Source organism: Sarcophilus harrisii, chromosome 5 (genome assembly GCF_902635505.1).
Source record: "Sarcophilus harrisii chromosome 5, mSarHar1.11, whole genome shotgun sequence".
In the NCBI taxonomy this organism is placed as follows: Eukaryota; Metazoa; Chordata; class Mammalia; order Dasyuromorphia; family Dasyuridae; genus Sarcophilus; species Sarcophilus harrisii.
Genome location: NC_045430.1, coordinates 202,646,305 through 202,667,697, shown reverse-complemented (window position 1 = coordinate 202,667,697; position 21,393 = coordinate 202,646,305). Strand labels below are relative to the sequence as shown.

The 21,393-nt window shown below is 31.1% G+C and overlaps 1 protein-coding gene across 3 annotated transcripts in view; it reads right to left on the bottom strand.

Moving 5' to 3' along the window:
* ACTR3B (actin related protein 3B) overlaps window positions 1–21,393 on the bottom strand; it is an 87,560-nt gene that overhangs the window by 46,143 nt on the left and 20,024 nt on the right. For 2 of the 3 annotated variants that reach the window (XM_031939495.1, XM_031939496.1), the window contains exons 2-6: window positions 20,416–20,471; window positions 12,112–12,236; window positions 7,875–7,985; window positions 3,645–3,740; window positions 2,611–2,718 (exon numbers count right to left, since the gene is read on the bottom strand). In XM_031939495.1, the coding sequence (XP_031795355.1) occupies window positions 2,611–2,718; window positions 3,645–3,740; window positions 7,875–7,985; window positions 12,112–12,236; window positions 20,416–20,471 (496 nt within the window). Of the gene's footprint in view, window positions 1–2,610; window positions 2,719–3,644; window positions 3,741–7,874; window positions 7,986–12,017; window positions 12,038–12,111; window positions 12,237–20,415; window positions 20,472–21,393 lie in introns of those variants that run through there. The other variant, XM_031939497.1, reaches the window with a different exon arrangement.

Genomic DNA, 21,393 nt, shown 5'->3' with positions numbered 1-21,393 from the left:
TTGTTTGCTTTTTTTTTGCAATATGGCTAATATGGAAATGTGTTTTTCATGATTTCAAATGTAAGATGTGATTTTTTTTTTTTTTTTTTTTTTTTTTTTTTTTTTTTTTTTTGCCTTTTCAGTGGGTGAAAAAGGTATAGGAAGTAGGGAAAGAATCTAGAACTCTAAACTTAAAAAGAAAAAAGTTAAAAATAAAAAGTATAATAAATTTTAAAACTGAAAAACAAAACAACAACAACAAAAAATACCTTATTTTGGGAAAGGGACCATAGGCTTCACCAAGCAACCAAAGAGGGTCATGACACAGAAAAGGTGAAGAGTCTCTATACTAAACACTCTGAAGACTTGACACCATTAGGTAAATACTAAATGTAAATGATTACAAAAAATTGTTAAAGGATCCAAAATGTTCGCAACTTTCTAATATCAAAATTGTTAGTTGGATGTCTATACACTAACATATTAACAAATATATTCTTGATAATTATCAATATTAATATATATTTATGTAAATATTAAAATACCAGAATGACCACAGAACAAAACAAACAGAAAAAAATTAATCAGTATAATTTTTTTAGATTTTAGAGCCTAGGAGAAAAATATGATATAACACATTAAACAATTCCTTGACAATTCCTAGATAATTCCTTCAAGATTCCTGGGGGGAAGGGGGAAGTGTAATTTTTTATTGCTTATAAGGAAACCAAGGAACAGAGAGTAACACTCTCTGAATGTCCCCTATCACCTGCCCCTCCTTTGGCTTCAATAATATTTTGTAGGAATCACAGATCAAGAAATCAGAGAAACAGCCCAAACCTTGAACTGGCACACATACACAAACACAAATCTATGTTTGGTCACAGCCATGTAGTTAGTAAAGGTCTATAAAAAGGATTGAGGAGCTTTTTGATGTATTTAAAAATTTTCACATTCCATGACTATTTCCTTAAAGGAATAAATGGCAAAAATCAAAGCGAAATTTATGCTTTTATCTTTAAGCTTTATAATATTCACTGTGGACTAATCAGAGAACCTAGAGACTTTAAACAAACTTTATGGATCTCTGTTCTATTATTTAAGGAAAAAATAACTATCAAAACCACTGGTAATTTTACGTACAGTGACATAGCTAGGAAAAATTTTAATTTTCTTTTATGATTACTCTCTGTATCTTAAAATATTTGGATATATTGAAAAAAATACATTATTATATAAAGCAACCAATTAAATCTTTCCACTTTTTTGAATAGACAAAAAAGAAAAACAATTATAAAATGACCAAAACCTACTTTTGCCCCCAAACCTATATTCAAAGGTTTCTTGAATCACATAAGAAACAATGGTTTTCATTAGTGAAAACACTAGGAGTCCAAGATTTGGGGCCTAAATATCCTAAATCACCATGAGAGACATTTATCATCATAAAACTGTCAAGATGACAAAGTATCATCCTTTCTTTACCACAAACTAGAGTTTTATATGATTCTTACTACTTTTTTTATTCTTTTTTTTCTTTGTGCATAAGGAGAGCACAGGGATGATAGGGCAATAAATAGGTGGGCCGGAGAAGATAGGATCTGGTAATATTCACATTTTAATTTCACTGTTTAAGAAAATTTCAAGTATGGAAATTCTTTCAAAGAAGATGAAAAATTCTTAGAAAATTTAGTCTTAAAACAACTGACTAGAATCAGTGAAAGGTTGTGACTTGCCCAAGATTACAAAGCTAATGGGAGTGATAGGCCATCTACTTTTGAGTTTTCCTGAATCTACTACACCATGCTGCCTCCCTTTTGAGTATTTTAGGATTAAAGGAAGGAGAAAAAAGTAAAAAAAAAAAAAAAAAAAAAAAAAAACTTGGCATTTAAAGAAGTATTTATCAATCAATTATGGAAAGAATGAATAAATTCCATAAATGAGTATAATTATTAACCAGCATAAAATCACAAAAGAGATCATTTTGGAGAACTCTGAATATTATTTACTAAGTAAAAAAGGTAAAAAATTAACTAAGAGAACAATAAACACAAAACATCTTAAATGAAAAAAAAGGAAGATTTTAAGAACTTTGTTCAATGCAAAAATCACCCAAAGTCTCTAGAAGATCCTCAATGAAGGATATTATTCTTCTGACAGAACTATGATAGACTGAAGATATAGGAAAAGAAACATACATTTTTTGGACATAGCCATTTTATAGATTCATTTCGCTTAACTATTTTTATGAGTTATAAGGATTTGGAGGTTTTGGGGGTTTTATTTGGGGAAAAACAGAAACAGAAATATAAAGAAATACACAGATAAGCAGGTCAGGTTTTAAGTAATGTGGAATTCAATATAATTTTTAAATATGCAAGTGGTATTAAATGGAGATTCAAAATTTCATATATTATCTTCTTTTGGTGTTCTGTTGTGTATGTGAAAATGTTCTTTCTTTAGTGGTTGTGAATTTTTTTAGAGTGCTACTATAAACAAATAAAATACATCTGAAAAAATATCTTTCATTTTAAGGAAAATTTAGTGACGTTTTCCCCCCCAATTTCTCCTCCTATCCCAATCAAAGAGCCTATTTATCAATATTAGAACACATTAGAACAATGTGCTTACCACTGGGATGACATGAGTTACTCCATCCCCACTGTCAATGACTATTCCTGTCAAAGTGCGCTCACCAACTTGCCGAGATGTCCACGATGCTGCTAAAGCTAACACTGCCTAAAATAATGAAAGAAAAATTAATGGATTATGAAGAAGAGAAAAAGCATGCTTAACCTAGTTTTCCCCAAGATTAGTCAGAAGTAGTTTCTCCTGTGATAGCAGTGCTATCAAAGTCTCTTTCCTTTCTTTATCACTCTATTCCTCAAAATCTTAGTTCAAATTTAGTCAATAACATCCTGATCAACTGCATGATATTATTTATCATGGACCCAACTTTCAATAAACACAATATTAAGAATTCTACAATTTGTACAACATTCTTCACCACATTCTTTACAAGATGAAATTTATATACCAAAATATCAGAGATGCAACAGAGAGAAAAATCTTTTTCTCTTGCTTTCCTACAGAATGAGAGAACATCAAGCGTAATTTAATCTAATACTCTAAATTTTAATCAGCATATCTAAAATAAAATCAAAAATAAATACAAGTTAGGAAAATGGACTAAAAGATTCCCCCCATAAAATAAACATGAGTTTTCTCAGTCTTAGGATCTCCAGGAAATAACAAAAGAAAAAAATAAAAACTATACAATGTAAACCAACATAGAAAAAAAAATCTATCAGCATTTTACAGCATTTGTAGTTGCATTGATTATGATAGGAGAAAAAATAAGGAGCACCTTTGTCTTGGTGAATATAACTAAATACTATACTTCCCTGCATTCACCAAGACAAAGTTGGACAAAGAAAGATAATATGCCATCAAAAGGTACATCAGCATAGTGAAATGTTCCAGAAAGTATAATTTATAGGACATGTTTACAAAGAAAGTTCAATCACACTTTTACACTTTTCTTCTACCCTGAAGATAAACAAAAAAATAAATCTTCTAATAATGACACTTTGAAATTCCCCATATTTTATCAGTCTGTTACACAGCTAAAAAGATTTAAGACAACAAAGAACACTTTTTTTTACCTGAACTGCAATGTATAGTCCTGGCACATTAAATGATTCAAACATGATTTCTGCAAGGTACTCTCTATTTTCTGGTGTGTTCAGTGGAGGTTCTGTCTGTAAAAGAATCACTTTAATAGACATATTCTCTTTCTTCCAAATCTCATACAATTAAAATAATAAAATTTTAGAACTAGAATAGTAACTTTAAAGTGACTAACACTCTCTCAGTATAAATGAATGGTTTAAGTAATTTAACTATGAGTTAACCTCCTGTTTGACTACTCCAGGGATTTCTATACAGAAACCAACTTGATATCCTATAGAATATCCCTAGGAAGTAAGGTCTGCTCCCTATAAATAGAATTAAGTTATTTCCTGGTCATAGGAGAAGTGGTAAACCTTTTAAGTTATAAAGATTATTAAAGCTATATTTTAAAAAGCTAATACATAGTGAAAGCCTAAAAGTTCTTAGCCAAATATTGTTTAACTTTTAAAATTAATTTCACATAATGAACATACATATATATATGTGTGTGTATATACATATTTTTTCATGTATTTGTATACACATATGAAATAGATTCTGACTACAATTATTATACTATTTATCATAATATGTGGTGAAAATAAGTTTCAAATAAAAAAACTTTAAATTAATTTAAGTAGAGACAGACTTCATCAACAGAAGCCTCTCATCTTAAATACAAATATAAAAATTAGAAAAACCAAAGCTAATAACAAAAAACAAATTCTATAATAATTTCTTTAAACTATAGAGGTTTAATTCTTCTTAGGAAAGATAAAGCAAACATGAAGATTTGAAAAAACATAGATATTGGGCAAGAAAACTTTCCTACCAGCCAAAAGCTAACAAATTTCTACTTTAGCTGGGGCCTCTAAGTTCAGTAAGCAACTATATAGCTCAACTATATTATGATAAATAACAAGTCTAAGTTGGAAGGAATTAGCTAGAATTAAATTTTCATTCTCCAAGCTTAGATTCCTTAAATAAAAATTTCTGGGTCTTAAGGCCCAGATCATAAAAAAGCTTCAGACCATACCCAAAAATAAGGGGCACAGCAGATAGCCAAATCTTGTGAGTACATGGCCAGGTTATTATATTTTATAGTTTGTTTTCACAAAAAACACCTGCTTAAAACTTGTAGCTCTAGCCTCTTCTACTGTCACATGTTTTTTCCCTCTCCTCCATGCTGTTCATAACTCTTGGTTCCAGAAATGCTGGCTTACTCATATTAAAGAGATATTTATAGACTGAAATGAATGAAATGATTAACAAAAAGAAATTCAGTAAGGGAAAATCATAATGTTCATAAAGGCAACCATAAAGTAATTTATTTAATATTATATTCAAAAATTTTTAACAGTAATCAAATCTTTTAGAGGTAGCATAATGTAAGGAATATTTACCTCAGAGTTCCAGTATTGCCTCTGACATTTATAAGCTATATAGCTTTGGACAAGTAATTGCCCTATGCCCTCAAGGACCTTTTTAAATCCCTAAATTGGTCAACAGCTATTAACCTATATAGATAGGGCAAATTTTCTCATTAGGGTGCTCTCCTATACTTATGAAATCTCAGGTCAAGATCTTCCCTTACCTTCTTACAAAAAGTGAGACATATTTGTAAGAATGATAATGAGAAACAAGGAACAACAACAATAACTAGAATCCACAAATAACTTCAAATTTTATTCTGTCCCTTCTTATGGTTCTCCAACAAACTTAAATAGCAATGATTATACTGACTGCTTTTTTCCTATTCTTGCTTCTGCTGTTCAGCACTTATACAAGGAACAAAAGAGAAGTGATATGAACAAAAGGAAAAATAAAAAGGAAAAAAAGCAAGGGATTTATGAAGTAGAGAGGGGAAATTGCATAAAACAGCCTAAGACTTCAAGAGTAAGTTTTATTGTAATAGCCCAGGTTTTACAGGTGTGACAACTTTGAAACTTAGTGGTTTTATGGGGCTTCCAGCTTCATTACAAACAGTAGAAGATGTCAAGAAGAAATTGTCAAACCTGAACAGATTCAGTCTTACTCTTGGGTTCAAAAGAACCATTTCCCTGCTATAGGAAAGTGAAGGGTATTTAAAAGCAGCATATAGATATAGATATAGATATAGATAGATAGATATATCTATATATTAGTGGATCAAAGTTTCTAAAAGAGTCAATAGTTTGATATAGGATAGTGTCCAGAAACAAGGATGAATGCTCCACACAGCACCCTAATATTCTAAATCCCATATTTTAAGAAAGAATAATAGGCTAAAGAGCATGTAGAAGAAAGTGACTAGAAGGTTCAAAGGTCTCACCTCATGTCATATGAGGACCAACTGCCAGAACTTGAAATTGTTAGCCCAGAAAAGATTTAAGAAATATCCAATTGTTTTGTTTTGTTTTGTTTTCTGAAGGTCTGTCAAATAGAAAGACTCTTAAACTTAATCCTGGTTGGCACCAAAGGGAAAACTAATTGCAACAAATAGAAGCTGCAGAGAGATACCTTTTGAATCAGCCTAGGGACAAGCTTCCAAACAGAGTATTTCTGATAGCTAATAAATGAAGAGGTCTACCTCATAGAAAATGTTCAACAAAACCTGGATAACCCCTTCTCAAATATGCATTTTAGGTTCAGATACTGGTAGGACTGAGGTCCTTTCCAACTCTTTGATTTTTTATTTCTATGAACAAAAAGTATTTTAAAAGCAAACTTTCTGCTACCTTTTTCTCTCTTAAAACATCATAGGTATGAGAGAATGAAAGATAGATTTAGGCCCAAAAATCACACTAAATACTTGGCTTAAAGATCTTTGTATTGTAAAAAGATGTTGAAAATCAGATTATCCTTAAAGAAAAATCAGCGAAAGTGATAATGAACATAAAGATTTATTAGTTATAGCAATATCACTATAAACATTTAATGATAAAATAAAAATGCCATAAGTTCTGACATTAGAAAATAAAAATTAAAAACTCAAATTTGAAATTTCTGACAATATATCTACATGGAAAAACTACAATAATAAATTATGGATAGAGCTAGACTTTGAGTCAGAAGTCCTAGGATTCAAATTCTAGCTCCAACTTAAATGCCTAGAGAGAGCAGATAACTTGCCCTCTCTAAGTGTGAGTCTTCTCATATAGAGAAATTAAGAAATGAACACAGATGGATTATAAATTCATTCTAGCTCCAAATTTCTGGTTTTAAGATCATGTCTCATTTTAAACATTTGGATCCTGTTACATGAACTTACACTCTATAACATAAACATTTTTTCATCATGAAGCTAATTTTATCCTCAAAAAGATATTTCATGTCAATAAATAATTTTGCATATGATTGTTAGAACTTCTATTATCAAATTAAAATCCTCTCTTTCTCTGTAATTTTTTTTATTTTGTTTAAGCAAAAGGAGTCAGGAACAAACTCAGTATATATTCTGAATGAAAGATATTTTAAACAACTATTTTCAAATACATAATAATGTATTTGATTCTAATTGTTGAAATAACTAGAAGTATTATTGTAAATAAATTTTAACACAAGATTTTAATTGTTACTCAATAAAATCTCTCATTTGCATTTTTCTGTGGGAAATATAGTGGGAAAGTATAAATTGAGAAAAACTCCAACTAAGCAGTGAAGACAAGTAAACAGGGATACCAAGGAGCTTTCCCATATATTATGAGGAATAATATATTAAAAAATACATTAATAATACAGAAAATTTGATTGGTTTGAGGAAAATGTAAAAATTACAAAAAGCATAAATTTCTATTAGGTAAGAAGGGCTTCAGGGGATATAAAACTTGACAAAAAGTGCTTTAAAATAAGCACATTTCTAAATAAATAAATGACTCCTTGTGATAACATGGAAAAATTTTATTACAAGGGATGGGTTTAAATTTTTTTTATTTAAAAGGGATAATTTTCTGAGTAGGGAAAGAGTGTTTTTAGAAATTAGGATAATTTAAAAACAAAGATATCACTTTTTTAAGGTTTAAGAAAATGGGGGGGGGGGAAATGACATCATGCCTCAGTTTCCTTTACTGTAAAAACAGAAAAAATTCCTGTCATCACCATTTGGATGCCCTTAAGAGGAGTTTAATATATCCTCAAAATTTCTCCAAAGCATGCTAGCTTTTTAAAATTTCATGTCGTCTTAAAACTTGTACAGTTTAGCATTCATAAAAATTATTTCATTTCCCTTAATTCAAAATACTCACCATTAAAAAATAATGATCTTCAGGTTCAGCTCGAAGGTATTTAAAAATTACTTGTTCCATGAATCTTTCCATGAGATCCCAATCTTCAATTATACCATGTCTTATAGGCCACTGATGGAAGATAAAGCAAAAATATGCAAAATTTTAGTTCATATTATTGAACAATTGCCTAACAATAATTAATAGTATAAAAAGTTGTTTATGAAAGAGCCAAATGTCTATTTTGTGAAAATTAAATTTATATATGAGAATATGTAAAAGTCACCAAAAACAATTTATCTTTATAACCAGATTTATTCTATCTACCTTTATGTTCTTCTTCATCTTCACAGCACTAAGTATTATTATATAATGCAGTGACAACAGGGACTAGCATATTCCTAAGGCAAAAGCAACCCTACTCTCTTTTAAATTATTAAAGAAAATCTTTCATTTCTTCATATTCAGCAAATATTTAAATCTATGAAGCCAATTCAAAAGTAAGAGAAAGTGAGTTTAAATATCCCCATAACACCTAGCAGAAGTAATGTAATGATGGCACTCAAATGTTTATTAATTAAATGAACCAGATAAGAATCATAGAAGCATATGGACATAAGATTGAAATAACATATTAAAAAGATACCTGAAAGAATACAATTCATTTTCCTCCAAAACAATGACACTTTTATCTAACTTCCCTATTTCTGATGAGGGTAACAACCATTCATCCAACGACCCAGGCTTAGAACCTCAGAGTAACCACTTCATTCTCCCTTCCTTTCCACCACCATCCAATCCACTGTCAAATCCTGTTCTTCATAAATTCTATGAACTTATTATTACTCACATAGCTTTAACCCAACCTTCATCAGCTCTCACTTCTAGGATAAATATAAATTTTTTCCATTAGTCATTTAAGGTCCTTCATAATATAGTTCCAACCTATTTTTCCAGTTTTTTCATATTATTTCCCTTCACACACTCTATATTCCTATTAAACTAGCCTATTTGTTGTTTCCTGAATAAGAAATTCTCTCTTGAACCTCCTTGCCTTTGTACATGTCTAAAATGCTGTCTGGAAATGTCCTGCTCTCTTCAAGACTCAGGTTGTGTCATTTCTTCATACAAGGTCTTTTCTGACTACTTCCCTCCTCTGACGGCAAGATTACTATTTACATATCTTAAATATATATATATATATATATATATATATATATATATCAGTTTTCTTCCTAAGAGACTGTAATTTATGTGAGATCAGGGAATATTTGCCTGTTTTTGATTCTCCAAAATATAATTCTTGGTATAAAGTAAGCACTTAATAAATGCTTGTCAAACTGAATTAACTAGAAGATTTCTCAAGTCTCTCCAAGTTTTTTTTTAAACTTCTAATTATTCCTTTTCCAGTCCATTTCACAGATGAAGAAACTGAGGCAAACAATATTAAATGATTTGACATGGTCACACAGCAAGTGTCTCAGGACAGATTTGAACTCCCAAAGATAAGTCTTCCTGATTCCAGACTCAGAATTCTATCTGTTGTAATACCTAGCTGCCCTTTATGTTAAATAGCATTTTAAATTCATTTCTAATAACTTTTACTGTTAACAAACCAAGAAAACATGGTGGCTTAACATTAAATGAGTATACATGTGGTTGGAAAGTCTAACTCAGAAAAATTTCCATAGTTTACTATCAGTTGGTAAAGGCAGGTAAAATATAGATTAAGGAATGTTCCAGAGGAGAATGGTCTTAGGTTCCCATACTACTAATATTGTGATGGAGATCATTGAAAAACTAAATGAAGTGGCTCAAAACCTTTGAGATAAGATCAGAATTGAAATTTTCTCTGACAAACATCAATAATAAGAGAACAAATGCATTGATGTTTAACAGAGAAATGCAAGATAATTAATTTAGGATAAAGCAAAGCAAACAAATAAAAAACACAAGTTGGGGGAATGATTAATAAGTATTCCAAAGCATGACATGAAAAAGATAATTTTAAAATAAAGTAATAATAACTAGTAGTTACATAGCCATTTTTATGTACCACATACTATGTTAAGTACTTTACAATTATTATTTCTTTTGATCCTCACAACTACCCCTCACAACTACCCCTATTATTATCCTCACTTGACTTTACTAAGCCTCAGTTTCTTCATTGTAAACTGAAAAACTAAGGAAACAGAGGTTAAGTAACTTGCGCAGGGTCACCCAACTAATCTGAGTTTACATGTGAATTCAGGTCTTCCTGATTCCAAGACCAGCATTCCATCCATTCTGTCACCTAGCTGTCTTACAACTAGAGATGTATACGTACACAATATAATAAAATGGTTGTAATAAGGTTACCATTATAAATTCATTAATCACTAATCATATGCCCTAAAACACATATACACATATGGTTAAAAAAAAAAAAAGTGATATAACATACCTGACTAAAATACAAGTTTATTTCTGTTTCTTAATATTACTGAAATTGTTTTTAAAAACGAAGAATGAAACCAGACTATATAAAGAATAGAACACATATCATTAATCAACAAACATTTAAGCACTGGCCATGCACTAACTACTAAGAAAACAAAGAAATGAAAAAAACAAAAACAGTCCCTGACCTCAAGGAAGTTATTTCCTAATAGGAGAGATAACATATAAACAAATAATACAATATATATATATATATATATATATATATATATATATAAAATAAGTAGAAAGGTAACCCACTAAACTAAATACTTGTCATGCATTTTAGTCTTTTCTAGGACCCACAATCTGAGAGAGATATAGTAAACTTCAAGATAAAACACAAAGAAATAAAACCTGTGAAAAATGCAAAAGAAATCAGGATTAATGGTCCCAGAGAATAGGGAATTTAAAAATACCCTCAAATATATAAAATGATAATGAATAGATATTGATTAAAATATTCTAGTTCTCTACTGTAGCACTGTCATAAAACAGAATTTAAAATAGTCTATTTTGAATGCTATTCAAAAATGTATGATTCCTAAAGACCCAATCAAAAGGAATTTGATAAAGTAAAGTTTATATAAAGTCTCATATGTCACAGATTTAAAAAATAACATTAAAGAGAATCCAGATTTGCTCATTTTTTAAAGACAAAAAAATGAAATCAGGAAAATATTTAGATATCACATAGAAATTCTACACTAGAAAAGTTACTTGTCACTAAAATGTTTTGGCAAAAGTTACTAAATAGTTACTAAAAAGATATCTGGAGATTTAGGTAATATAATGCCTAGGAATAAGAGTCAATCACTCGTAATCACTCCTTTTCAAACCTCTGCTACTCTCACCTTGCAATTATTACCCAATTCAACAAGCAAGTTGATCAAACTTCAGGTCAAAGAGTATGACTACACAAAATACTAACCACTTCAATTCTGCCAAGAATCCTCCCAGGCCAGAAGCAAAACTTTAGTAGGGTAACTAATAGTTTAGAGAGGATAACTTTGAAAAGAACAAAACATTTTTCGAGAGGCTGTTGGTGATTTAACTAAGGTAGGAGTAAATATACATGATATTTCTTCAAAGTAAAAAAATGAAAAATTATTTCTACACATATAAAGGAAGTATGTATTATTACTATGTCGGCAAATAAGCCTTCTAGAAGATGCTACTATCATTCTACCATACAGAGATATTATGTGATGTGGGGAAAGCCCTGGATTTGGAAACAGGATTTGTATTCAAATCAGTTTGTCTAGACCAGAAAGTGAAAGAGATCTTATAAAAATCACTTAATCTGCCTAAATCTGTTTCCTCATCTATAAAAAAGAATATCAGATTAGATGATCTCTACACGGTCCCTTCCCCTCTAAGGCTATAAGCAAGCCTATGATAAATAAAAAATATAAATATCGACTAGAAATCCTAGAAGTTCACAGATAGATCCATCTTGTTTAAAACTTAAATTATATCTAGTGTGTTTTTTCAAATAAAAAATTTTTCTTTTTATTTATGTTTATTGTTGAAATGGTCAGTTTTGAACTAACCACATAAATGGAATAACATGCTTCATGATCTTATTGTTAGTGTTATTTCCTAGGTGAGATATACATATTTTTAAAAATAATTACAATAAACATTTCAAATTTCCCCCAAGATCCCCCCAAAATTACCTACCATTTGGCATCAATCATTCTCTGGTTCCCTTCCATTAATGTAATCAGGAATCAACTCCACACTTGAAATAAGTAAGCTTTTGTTTCAATTTTACCTTTGTAGCATATGTAGGTTTATCTATGGCTTCATCTCCTATGAAAAAGTCAAGGTCATCAACTCCCCTCAGTACTCGCCTTTGGGCCTGGTCAACTACTTTTGCTGACTCTCTGATAGCAATACCTTAAAACAAAAGCACAAAAATGTCTAGCATGAACATTAGTCACTTAAATGAACAAAGTAATACAATATAATTCTTAAATGCAATGTGTAATTTCAACACATTACATTTCAATCATCATTCTTTTTCTTTCCCCTTACAACCAACCCCTCCTCCAAAAGAAAAATCACTCAGAAAACATGCTACAAAGAGGCTCATGAAAATCATCTGTTATTTTTAGTATAATTCAAAAGGACTAATCCAGTCAGCTGCTATTAATGTCGACAGAAGACACACAGTTGAATCTCCCATTATTATTCTGAAAACTTCCTTATGACAAGTAAAAGTTCCTGGGTTATAATGCATCAAGCAAGCTAGAAAATAAAAATACAAGATAAGTCAGAGTGTGTAAAGGATAAATAAAGAGAAAAAAATGCTTGAAAATCACCGTCAATTAAGTATGATTCTGAGCAAATCCAAATTAATATAGGTTTTTAGTGTGATTTCCAAAAAAACCTCCATTTTAAAGAAAAGGCCCAGACTAGCCATGTCTTCTTTTCTCTCTAGACCATACTCCAGCCTCCCAGATTTTCTTCACAAGGTGTTATACCAAGTAACTTCATATTTACCACCCAACCTCTTTTCATTTCCTTTTTATGTATTATCTTCCCCCTTTAGAGTGAAAACTTCTTGAGAACGGGACAGTCTTTCTTCCTGATTATATTTGTATTCCCAGCCTTTTAAAGCACAGTGATTGGCACATAGTATGCAGTACTTAATAAATTTGCTTGACTTGACCTAAGCCTATGTACATGTAGAAATTTCCCATTAAAAAAGAAATAATAGCACAACACTGGCAAGAGAGTTTTAAGCCACCAATGATCCAAGATAAACAACAATGTAAAGTACTGTACTATATAAATGCATTGTTATTTATAGTTTCATGACATTATTTTAAATAAGCTAATAATCCCATGCATATATATGGCAATGTATAGACACTAAGCTTCATGTCTTTGTAAAACATCTCTGGTGTAAAACAAACTGATTTGAATAAAAATCTAGCATTTAAAACCTGCCAATCTCCTTTTCATACTCCTTCCCACTATTTCAGATATTATTCCTGACTCTTCAGATTTTGTTCTCTACAATGTCCCAGCAGCCCTCTCAACTAGCAAAATCCCTGGTCCTCTGAAGCATTTTCTGCTCTATCATAAAGAAGCGCCTAGGTCAACCATTTTCACTCTTCATTCCTCTCCAAACTTAGCTCTTGACTATGAATTTTACCCCATTCCATATTCCAAATCCATGTCAGTGTCCTTTTTATACCTTATCTTTCCCCACTTGAATGAAAGCTCCATGAGGGGAGGAATTATCATTTTTGTTTGCAATTTTTGTATACTTAATGCATAGAACAGTGTGTTGAACATAGTAAGTATTATTAATAGGTACTGCCTTGACTCCACCTAGTTTCATTGCCTTATTTTACACTATGTTCCTTCATACACTAAATATTTCAAATAGTATCACCCTTGCCTTGATTTTATCTCACACTTCTCTACCTCCACATGGTCCATATATGGACATTCTTTTCTACTCTACGTGCTTCAATACACTCCTTTTGAGGCTCAGTTTGAGAATCCTCATGATCCATACTTATCCCCAGAACTCCCAGATGAAAAAAGCTTCCAAAATTGTTCAAGAACACATTTGTTCTCTACATTTTACACTGAATCATACTTTATTTGCCCACATGTCCTGTTCCAAATATTCCCTCTCCAATTGGGTTGGTTGAGGATAGTAAGGATTGCGATAAAGTTTTTGTCACAATGTAGCATACTATGTAGATAATTAGCATTTTAAATTAAGCCACTATATGAGAATTCATTTAACTAGCCCCAAACACAAGATGTCAAATGATTTTGTAAAAATCAAAGTACTCTGACTGGAAAGTATTCCAATAATATTTAATTTTAATTAATCACTACATTTAACAATCAAGTCAATTTTGCTTTGCCATATTCCTGGGAGATTTGATTTGTGGTTGTGGATTTGGGATTTGTTTGCTTGTTTTTCATAAATGTCCACTATTCAGATTTAAAGATCTAGATCAAAGATAGTATTGGCTGAACACTAAAGATATTATCACAAAGAGAATTATTAAGTCATATTTCTATTTGCGTTCTCTGCTAGCACAAAGTACATCGAAAATCTATTCACCCCTGTAGAATCATCCATCTAGTGGAAAGTTTTTAATGTAAACTTTGGAACTGCCTGACACATAGTATCAAACTTATTCACTGTTAGCTATTACTAAGACAAATGAAATGATAATTGGATCATACTTTGAAATAACTTTACAAAACATTTTTCTAAAAAACAAATTTCAAGGGCATGAAAAAATTGCTAGGTTATCTTAAATTTTCCACTTCATCAAGGTTAACTATCCACTTAAAGGGGAAAAATTAGGGGAAACTAAAGACTTCCTGACCAAAAGGGGGAAAAAAGTATCTTAAAGTGAGATAGGAATAGGAAAATATTCTTCCTTAAAGAATAGGAAAGATGAAGAACAACAAAAATTCCCCAGCCTAATGCCCCCTTCACTACAGCCTCTCAATATACTACTATTTCTATATTCTTTGAGATTTAGATCTGAAAGACTGGGGAAGCAACAAGTAAGGATATATGAGTTGGACAGTGGGTGTAGTGCCTAAATTAAGGCAGTAAAGTGATGCTCTGAATAGAGTGCCAGGCCTAGAGTCAGGAGGACTCATCCTCATGAATTTAGACCCAGCCTCAGATACTTACTAGCTATGTGATCTTGGGCAAGTCACTTACCCGTTTGCCTCAATTTACTCATCTGTATATGATATGAGCTAGAGAAGGAAAGTAGCAAAGCATTCTAGCCTCTTTGCCAAGAAAACCCTAAATGGGGTCACAAAGAGTCAACAGAACAAGAAATGACAAAAGGGTATACTAATGAGAAAGGTGAAAGAAGTTAGTGCCAGAAATTAGTCTAGAAAGCTGGACTGAAAAGTAAGATTTAAGTCAAAAATTGGTCAGAGCATACAGAAAACAAGAGTTATGAATGAAGAAAAGGGAATACTCAAAATTACAGGCAAATTATTGGCTAAAGTGGTCTACTGAATAAAAATCAAAAGATAGATATAAACTGGTCATTACATTCAGTGACAAAGAATTTGTGACAGACACTAACCAACTAGAACATAAGCTCAAATTAAATTTCTCTTTTAGTATTTTGTAGAGCAATTATTTTCAAATATTTTTGGAGACTTATCTTCATTCTAATTTAAAACAAATTTTTCAACATACAGTTCCAATAACAAATATTTGTAAATTACATATGCACCACTGTATTATGAATTTAAAATTATAAAATATATACAAAGCATGCATTTATAAAAGATAAAATTAAATTAAATGTTTTCTGCTTTAATGTATTTAATTTAAATTTTAAAAATTAATATGTTCTCTTTTGGACATAGAAAGTTTGAGATTCTTATGGGACATCCAGTTTAAGATGTACAAAATACAGCTTTTGACAGTTATATATACATATATATATATAACATAACTTTTAACATTGTGTGTTTTATATAAATATACATATATATATATATATATAAAACTATAATTCACAAGAGAAACTATTTACTAGATATAAAGATCTAGAAATCACATGCATAGAAATGTTAGTTGAACCCACTGGAGTTGATAAGATCACTGAATAAGATAATACAGCTGAGCAAGAACCCAAGACAGCTTGAAAAAATAGTTGGCATGACACAAAAGAATCAGAAAGAGAACAAATGGAATAATCGGGGGGGAAAGGAAAACTAGCAGAGAGCAGTGTCACAAAAATCGAAACAACACAGAGGTAAAAAAAAAAAAAAAAAAAAAAAAAAAAAAAATTTGGAAAATGTTCTTCTAACTTCTGTTTCTAAATCCCATAAATAAGAAGCTAAAAAGAACAAGAGCTCAGAAATAGCAAATTCTCTTAAAATACACAGAACTCAATTAAAATTTTCAAGAGTTCATAAAATGGTTCTGCATCACAGATTTCTTATGACAATAAAAATAAAGTTTCACCTACAAAGCCAATATATTTATTCATTAGGACACTTGCTTCTATCTCCAGAAATGCTAAGACTAATTTCTCCAAAAGATAAATTGTAATTTTCCAAAAATGACAACAGTTCAAAGAAAACAAGCACATCAATAAAATGTTGGTAGAGTTGGAATTGATCCAATTATTACAGAAAACAACTGGAACTACAAACCCCAAATTACTAAACAGTGATCCAGATATATCACTAATAGGCCTAAACCCTAAAGTGACCAAAACCAAAAAGGAAAAAGGATACATATGTACAAAAATATTCATAACCACATCTTGTTATGGAAAAGAGCTAAAACCTAAGGAGAAGGGGATTAACTAGAGAATGGCAAATGACTATAATGAAATCTTAGAGTGCTGTAATAAATGATGGTAAGGGATAGTTTCAAACATACCTGTGAAAGCTTATAGGAACTGATGGATAATCAGGAGAGCAATTAAACAATAACAACAACACTACAAAGACAAGCAACTTTGATTAAGAACTCTGATTAATTTAATGAGTAGTCATAATTCCAAAGGGTCAATGAGTGACAGACTCAAGATAAAAACTTCAATAAGCATAAACCTGCACTGGCTTTCAGAGTACCCTTTATCTTAGGACATAACCAATGTAGGGATAATTTTTTTTTTTACCTATGTTTATTTGTTGTTATTGTTGTTAGGTTTTTTGTTTTCTGTTTTTGTTGAGGCAATTGGGGTTAACGTTATTTGTCCAAGGTCACACAGCTAGGAAGTGTAAATGTCTGAGGTCACATTTGAATTCAGGTCCTCCTGTCTTCAGGGTTGGTGCTCTATCCACTGCACCACTTAGCTTCCCCGACTATATTTATTTGTTACAAGGGGTTTTGATTTTCTTTTTTCCTTTTCAAATGGAGGGGGAAAGGAGAGAAAGAAAAATACAAGTTATTTAATTAAAAAATAATAATGTTGGATTTTTTTTTCAATTTTTCAATGGATGGGTCAGAATAGGGTAGTCAAAAATAAAAAAATAAATAAAAAGAACATCACCAAACATGTTTAAATACACAGAAGAGAACAAAAGGGCAGAAATAATCAAAGACAAGCAGGACAACTTCAAAAGTTATATGCTGAATTTATTATATATTTAAAATGAAAAAACAAACTGTACAAAATAGAGATTTGCAGTTTCTGGTACAATCTTCTTTTTTTGTTCTATCCTTTATTTCCAAATATAAATTCTCATTTTATTTGTTTTTTAAATTCAGAAATTTTTTTAAATAAATTTAAATTTAAAAAATTAAAAAGAAGTTAACAAAATAAAACAATGTGAGGCTATCATATCAAGCTCTTTTAAGTTAGGCTTCACAAGGGAACTGCAGCCTGGAGGATTTGCTATGGTCATGGATCTCTCATCTTCTGATCTGCAGAAATTCAGAAATTCAATTTTATCAGCTTAAAATAGATACTAGTCACCAGGTAATTAACAATGATACTGAACCTTACAAGAATTGATTTATAAACTGAAATGTGAATTTGTTCATTTACAATAAGGATATGTCTTTCTGGTAACCAAAACATTAATATGTACTATACAAGGCACATTTTCCAAGAACCCAAATAACTATGAAACCAAACTACCAATTAGATGATATGGTTAGCATGGAAGCAGAATAAAGAGAATTAAATGTTCAAAAGGGATATATCAACTCTATACGATATGAGAGTTCATTGAATTATATTTGGCCCCAGTGTAAACATGGTTTTTTCCTAACTAGACTGTTCAGGTTTATCACATGAGATGTTTTTCCCTTAGCTAAGCATTAACAAAATTTTGTTCTTCAACTTTTTTTTCATAATCTTTATGTCAAATGTATTTTCTCCTTTAATGTACAAAGGAGATACAATCTTCAGGGCCTCCATGTGTGAGAGTCTATACTCATCAATAAGTATTACCTTTCCAATAGCTAAACAACCATGGTGACCATTCACCTTATCATCTACAATTGTACAATGCTCACCAGGGCCACAAGTGTTTGTAAGAAATTGACCTGACTTGTGTGTCATTAGTACAGGTAGCCTAGACATAAAAATTAATATCAGTAAACCTGGTAAAAGCCTCAAAACGTAACTCTTATGTTAGCTAGAGGTCCCAGACCCTACTATTTTGTTAGAAGTACCAAATTAAATCTTACAGAGTGTCCTCTGATAAAAACTTCAATTAGCTCATGTATGATCTGAACATCCATTGATGTCTTAGAAAGATGAGCAAATATCTCCTATAAATCCACTAGGCCTTCCCGTTGGCCCTCCCAATATGTTCTCTAAACTACCATTCTTTGCCATCTAGCCTGCTCGTGCCCCCACCCTTGAGAAAACAAGGCCTTGTTATTCATCTGCCTACACATTCCACCAGATGACCAGATAAGGTCATTCACCATGCTGCTCTGTCACAAGTCTGGGCTCTAAACTACCTGGGCAACACCTGAAAGATGTACAGTTATCACCATATATACAGTCTTGCAGTTGTACCATCCTATATCGCCGTTATTAAGAGGTGAGCTCCTTGAGGACAGAGGCTATCTCACTTTTGTATTTTTTCCTCCAGCACTTAGCACAGAATTTGACACACAGTGTTTGATAAGTATTTTTCATTAATTTATTCATTATTTTCTTTGTTCCCATTTAATCATTGTGAACATCTAAATCTGAGCCATTTCTAGTTCTCCCATGGTAGAGATCAGTCTTTTTGCAATCAATAATGCTCCAAAGAACATTTGGTTATATATATAATTTGATGCTATCAGACCCAGGTACCTAACACACCACTCTCCAAAAGCCCACCTTTGGAAAAAGGCAAAGAAAGAAAAGAAACATAATCCTTCCCTCACCAAAGAATGTCAAGACAAGTTGTATCCTTCATCCCAAGCCTTACTTGCAAATCAAAATATATTTTTTGTTACTTATATTTTGAGTACTTCTACTTCAACATTTATCTCCAAATAATTCATTATTTAAAAAACAGAACTTTGATAAAATCTGGACCAGTTTATCAGAATAACTAATGCTCTCCACTACATAAGGAATGATTCTTGTTCTTTTAATTCAATTCAATTCAATAAACATTTATTAAGTACTTCCTATGTGCCAGGCACTACATTACTAAGTGCTGCCACTTTACTAAGCTAATTACAAAGCCTTGCTCCTTTTATCCCTAAAACAGAAAGATCTATCCACTGTTGTTGTCACTGTTGTTACTATTGTTATTTAGTCATTTCAATCCTGTTTGAAGATTATTGAATATTGAAACCTGTTTGGCTCTTTATGACCCATTTGGACTTTTCTTGGCAAAGATTCTAGAATGGTTTGCCATTTCCTTCTCCAGCTCATTTTATAGATGAGGAAATTAAGACTTACAAGATTAAATGACTTGCCCAAGGTCACAAATAGTGTGTCTAAGTCTTCTTAACTCCAGATTTGGTAACTAGTGACTGTGCCACTTAACTGGCTAGAAAGTTCCATGGGTCCTCTTAAATTTACTGACTAAATGTAAATATGAGTGTGAGTGTGTGTGTGTGTGTGTCTAAGGACAGAGGAAGACAAAGACAGATTGAGAGAAAGAGAAAGAAAATGCACTAATCTGAGAGCGTAAGACTTCCTTCAATTCAGTAAGCAGTGCAAACTAGACAATTTGGATCAAAAATTTATTATAGAAAAGAGAATTATTTTTTAATTTAAAGTTACCAGTTCATTTCAAGAATGAATAGACAAATTTTCCAGGTGTTTTAAATAATTTTAACTGAAATTATTGTTATGTCTAATTGAACCCTAATTTAATTTGTAGGCTGAAGTCTCAGGAACCATGATTAAGGACAACTGAAACAGAAGTAAAGAAAAATTAGGAAACTATCTCTAAAGAGTACTTATAGGATCCTAAGGGTAAATTCAGGATGATAAAGAGCCAGGAAAAAATACTACTTTCTAGCTATCAAAATAATATAAAGGAAAATGCAGAATTAATTAGTTCATTTGAAAACTAGTATATTCAAAGTATTTTCAGAAAATAAAATCTTCATGAGTGTAAAATTTAAGTTTCTACTTACATGATGGTATAATGAATTGGGGTTCGGTGTTGCCTGCATAGCCAAGTTTGGTATACCTACAAGCACAAAATCATTGAAAGATGTTTAAAGGACAACCATTTTCACATTTCCATAGCCCTGAAATTCTAAGACTTAACTCTACAACGAAACGGGTGAAATATTTGATCTCAAATTTTTAGACACTTATAAAAACCAAAAACATTATTTTACTAATTTTTAATTTTATCCTAATAAATTTTCTTATTTCACATACTTCATTATTTTGTGAATCTTCTATTAAATGAATTTATAATATTGTATCTAGTCTACTGGGGCAGATAGGTGAGTAGAATGCCAGGCCTAGAATCATAAAGATTCCTCTTCCTGAGTTCAAACCTGGCCTAAGATACTTATGAGCTATGTAAATCTGAGCAAGTCACTTAATCCTGTGTGCCTCCGTTTCCTCATCTGTAAACTTAAATGACAACAAAATTTAATCTATTAAATGATTCCAGAATAGAATAAAAACATTTCTTTCTTACCTCACTCATTTCAGAATTACATACAAGTTTCTATTCAGAAACTCCATAAAAGAAACTAAAGGAATCTTAACTAAAATAAAATGTTAATATGCTACACCTTATTCCACACACATTTGTTCAGTTCAAAAGTGTGTGTATACCTCTTTTTAAATGGAACTATCTGCTAGATGTAAGTTGGAAAGCAAGAAATAGATGGAAAGCCTCATCGCTGTTTCCATCTTATTAGGACTTTTACAGTTTATAGCAATACTTAAAGAGTTCTGGACAATGATCTGTATTCTTTACTAATGTTTGGAATGTATAAAAATTTGTCACAGAAGCCATATACACACAACTATAATTAGCTCCATTTTGCAAGTTATTTCAAAATATGTTCCATTAAATTCTAAAATATGGCAACATTATAGCCTACCCTATACATAATTCTTTAGAAAATAATAAAGGCATTCTGAGCTAA